Source organism: Eutrema salsugineum, unplaced genomic scaffold (assembly GCF_000478725.1).
Source record: "Eutrema salsugineum unplaced genomic scaffold, Eutsalg1_0 scaffold_1, whole genome shotgun sequence".
NCBI lineage: Eukaryota > Viridiplantae > Streptophyta > Magnoliopsida > Brassicales > Brassicaceae > Eutrema > Eutrema salsugineum.
The window spans coordinates 19,806,522-19,809,709 of NW_006256909.1; the positions used below are offsets into that span (position 1 = coordinate 19,806,522).

General features: G+C 42.6%; 1 protein-coding gene across 1 annotated transcript; it reads left to right on the forward strand.

Moving 5' to 3' along the window:
• Window positions 1-412: 412 nt before the first annotated feature.
• Window positions 413-1,985, forward strand: LOC112082148. The gene is made up of 3 exons (XM_024149247.1): window positions 413-632; window positions 785-1,594; window positions 1,678-1,985. Exons 1-3 carry the CDS (start codon window positions 413-415, stop codon window positions 1,983-1,985), a joined length of 1,338 nt encoding a protein of 445 aa, XP_024005015.1.
• The last annotated feature ends 1,203 nt before the right edge of the window (window positions 1,986-3,188 follow it).

The following is a 3,188-nucleotide window of genomic DNA, read 5'->3' on the forward strand; positions in this document are numbered from 1 at the left end:
AACGCCCCAAACGGAAGTAGCATTGCAAAATGCTGTGATGTTGATCCCGGAACAGAGCTCAGATCAGAATGCAAATGCAGAGGTGGTTCAGGAGAAGGTGTGGACAATGGTAACAAATACGGGGATGAGATCACCAGCGAAAGCTAAAGATTTGGGGGTTCTACCAAAAATCTCCAAGTCAAACTCCCATACGGGTTTCAAGATTCTTGAGTAAATGATAGAAACATAGTGTAATGAGGAAACTAATGAAGGAGACTCTGCCCAGACTTGTTCGGTACTGTTTCCATACTTGTTCGTAATTGCCATCAACGTCTTCTCCTTGTTACCAAACAAAGTGGCGAACAGTGGGGCTATTGGTTTCCACCCTATGTGTCGAGATACTCAGCTGACCCATCTCAGTTTTTCGGACGACATGCTAGTGTTCATGGATGACAAAGAGAGGTCGCTTAGAGGGGTTATGGAATTTTTGAGGGAGTTTGAGAGAGAAGCGGGGCTAGTAATCAATGTCTCGAAATCTTCTCTGTTTGTGGCGGGTAGATTTGATCAATCTCTCCTCCAAACTGCTTTGGAGCTTGGTTTTCCGTTGGAACAACTGCCTATTAGATACATGGGTTTACCTCTCACGACGAAGAGTATGACTAGACTGGATTATGAGCCGCTGAGCCGGTGATAGATCGTATTTGCACATGTATGGTCTCTTGGTCCTCCAAATCTCTCTCCTTTTCTGGGCGTCTGCAACTTATTCAATCCGTCATTACCAGTATAACAAACTTTTGGTGCGCAGCTTTCCGTCTCCCAAAGCGCTGCTTCTACACTATTGAAAGCATGTGCTCAGCTTTCCTTTGGTCTGGATCACCTCATGATTCCTCTAAAGCAAAGGTATCATGGAATGACGTCTGTAGACCAAAGACGGAAGGAGGTCTAGGAATTCGACGAATGCACGATTCTTCTCGAGTCTTTGCGTTAAAGCTGGTTTGGCGATTATTCACCAGCCCACAATCGTTATGGTTCAGTTGGACTCGCCATTATCTTCTCTGCCACTCATTGTTCTGGGAAATTCCTGAGGGATCTAGGGGCTCTTGGATATGGAGAAAATTGCTGAAGCTCCGTCCGATAGCGGCGCCTTTTATTCGTCACATCATTGGAAATGGAGAATCCACCTTGTTCTGGTTTGATAACTGGCTGAATATTGGGGGACTTATTGACATTATTGGTGATGCTGGAACGAGGGTTTTGGAAATTGATCGTCAAGCTATGGTTTCTGCAGCGGTGCAAAATCAGACATGGAGAATTCATCGATGCAGAGGAGAACACTTGCAGGCGATTTTAAGCAGCATCAGGTCTTTGCCAGTTCCGAGTGCATCTGATGGCTCGAATATGGTCTTATTGCGTCATGATATTAATGAATACAAGGAGCACTTCTCCTCTCGAGCAACGTGGGATCAAATCAGAGAGCCTCGCCAGACTGTCTGGTCGAACCAACTGGTGTGGTTCTCTCAAGCCATTCCTCGTCATGCCTTCATCGTGTGGTTAGCCGTTCGTGACAGACTAGCTATGGGGAGCAGAATGAGGCAATGGGGTTTAGTGCAAGACTGTCTGCTCTGTGGAGAAAGGAACGAAAGCAGAGATCATCTGTTTTTTGCTAGCCCGTACCTTTTACGGTATGGAACTGGCTAGCTTCTGTGCTCTTGAAAGGCAAAACGAACCCTGACTGGGAAATCACCATCTGCTCTGTTGCGTGTCATCAGAGGACCAGATCGGACTACATTCTGGCTCGTTTGGCACTACAGGCTTCGATCTATGGTATCTGGAGAGAGAGGAATGGACGGCGACACCAGCGACCTCCTCGTTCCGCTCTCATGCTCACTCATGCGATTGATCGGGATGTCTGCAACCGCCTCAAATCGCTTGCAACATCCCACGAAGAAGAAGACTCGGAGTTATTGACCCATTGGCTGAGTATGCGAGGCCCTCTTCCCAGATGAGCTGATGCTCTGCTTTAAACTCACTGCTCTGTTTTCAAGTTGTAGCGCTGTTGTCGGGGGCTAAAAAGCTTCCCTTCTCTTCTTAATTTTATCCTTGTAAATAACTCTCTTCGATGATCAATTAATATTATATTTCAAAAAAAAATATTCCAAAATTAAACAAGATTAATATTGAATGTTATTTATGCACAGATTTGTAATCAAGTAATTAAATGTTGATTTTGTGATCTATTGTGACGACAACATATATATGAAAAATTTAAATTTTATATACATTTTCAAATTTCAGTTACAGTATGTGTATGCTATGGAGTTCATATTTTCTAACTATGAAAATTCAGCAATTTTAATAATTTCTATTCATTGCATGATCCATATGATAGCCAAAAAAAACCCTCCACAAATCACAGAGAACAAATAATTTTTTTTTGTTACCATTGTATAAGGAACAACTGTGGATAAAATTATGGATTTTGTTTCATACAAAAATTCAATAAAAAAAATTATACATTGAAAAATATTGATAATATATTAAAATTGGTGTATGCTGCCAGTGTTTGATTTATGCATAATTTGATAGGTTTTAGCATGCATTTTACTTAGCATTTTATGTCTCATGCATGCATCCTTGTAGATTTCTAAGGGGTTTTGTCCATTTTATGGCATAATAGGTTTTGCATTAAGTCCTTGTGTGTAAATGCATGTTTGGAGTTTTTATCAGGTGCCATGGAGCTGTTTATGAGTAAAGGAGTGAAGATCAGTGGAGAGAATGTGGAAAAAGATGAAGAAATGATCAAAAATGATGTTCCAGCCATCTGGTGTACCATCGGAGGTCATGTTTCTCGGCCAAAAACATGTACCGCAGTACAGAGCTCTCGGCCAAAACGTGTACATACTTCTCGGCCAAAAATTCAAACTTACCAATACGCTTCAAATATCGGCCCACTGGAAAGCCTTCCTTTCCGATTCAGCTTCTGGTGCCTTCATCAAATATCAAGAGGAGTGATTCCAGTTTCCAGAACACTTGGAGTTAGAAGCTTTGGAGCTGCGAGCTGGAAGATATCGCAAACGGAAGAAGAACATGTCTCGGAGCCATTCTGAACTAGTGCAGTGCGCCTCAAAGAACTGCTTACCGGAAAGCCTTTCCGGCCTCAGATGAAGTCGGGTCCTTCACCAAAGTTTTAGCGGATTGATCTCGATGAC

Bases quoted from the DNA above. Each gene is read 5' to 3' on its own strand.
- LOC112082148 (XM_024149247.1), top strand. From the start codon at position 413: ATGCTAGTGTTCATGGATGACAAAGAGAGGTCGCTTAGAGGGGTTATG. The intron at 633-784 runs GTATGACTAGAC...TTTGGTGCGCAG, and splicing joins TTTACCTCTCACGACGAAGA to CTTTCCGTCTCCCAAAGCGC. The intron at 1,595-1,677 runs GTCTGCTCTGTG...GGAACTGGCTAG, and splicing joins ATGGGGTTTAGTGCAAGACT to CTTCTGTGCTCTTGAAAGGC.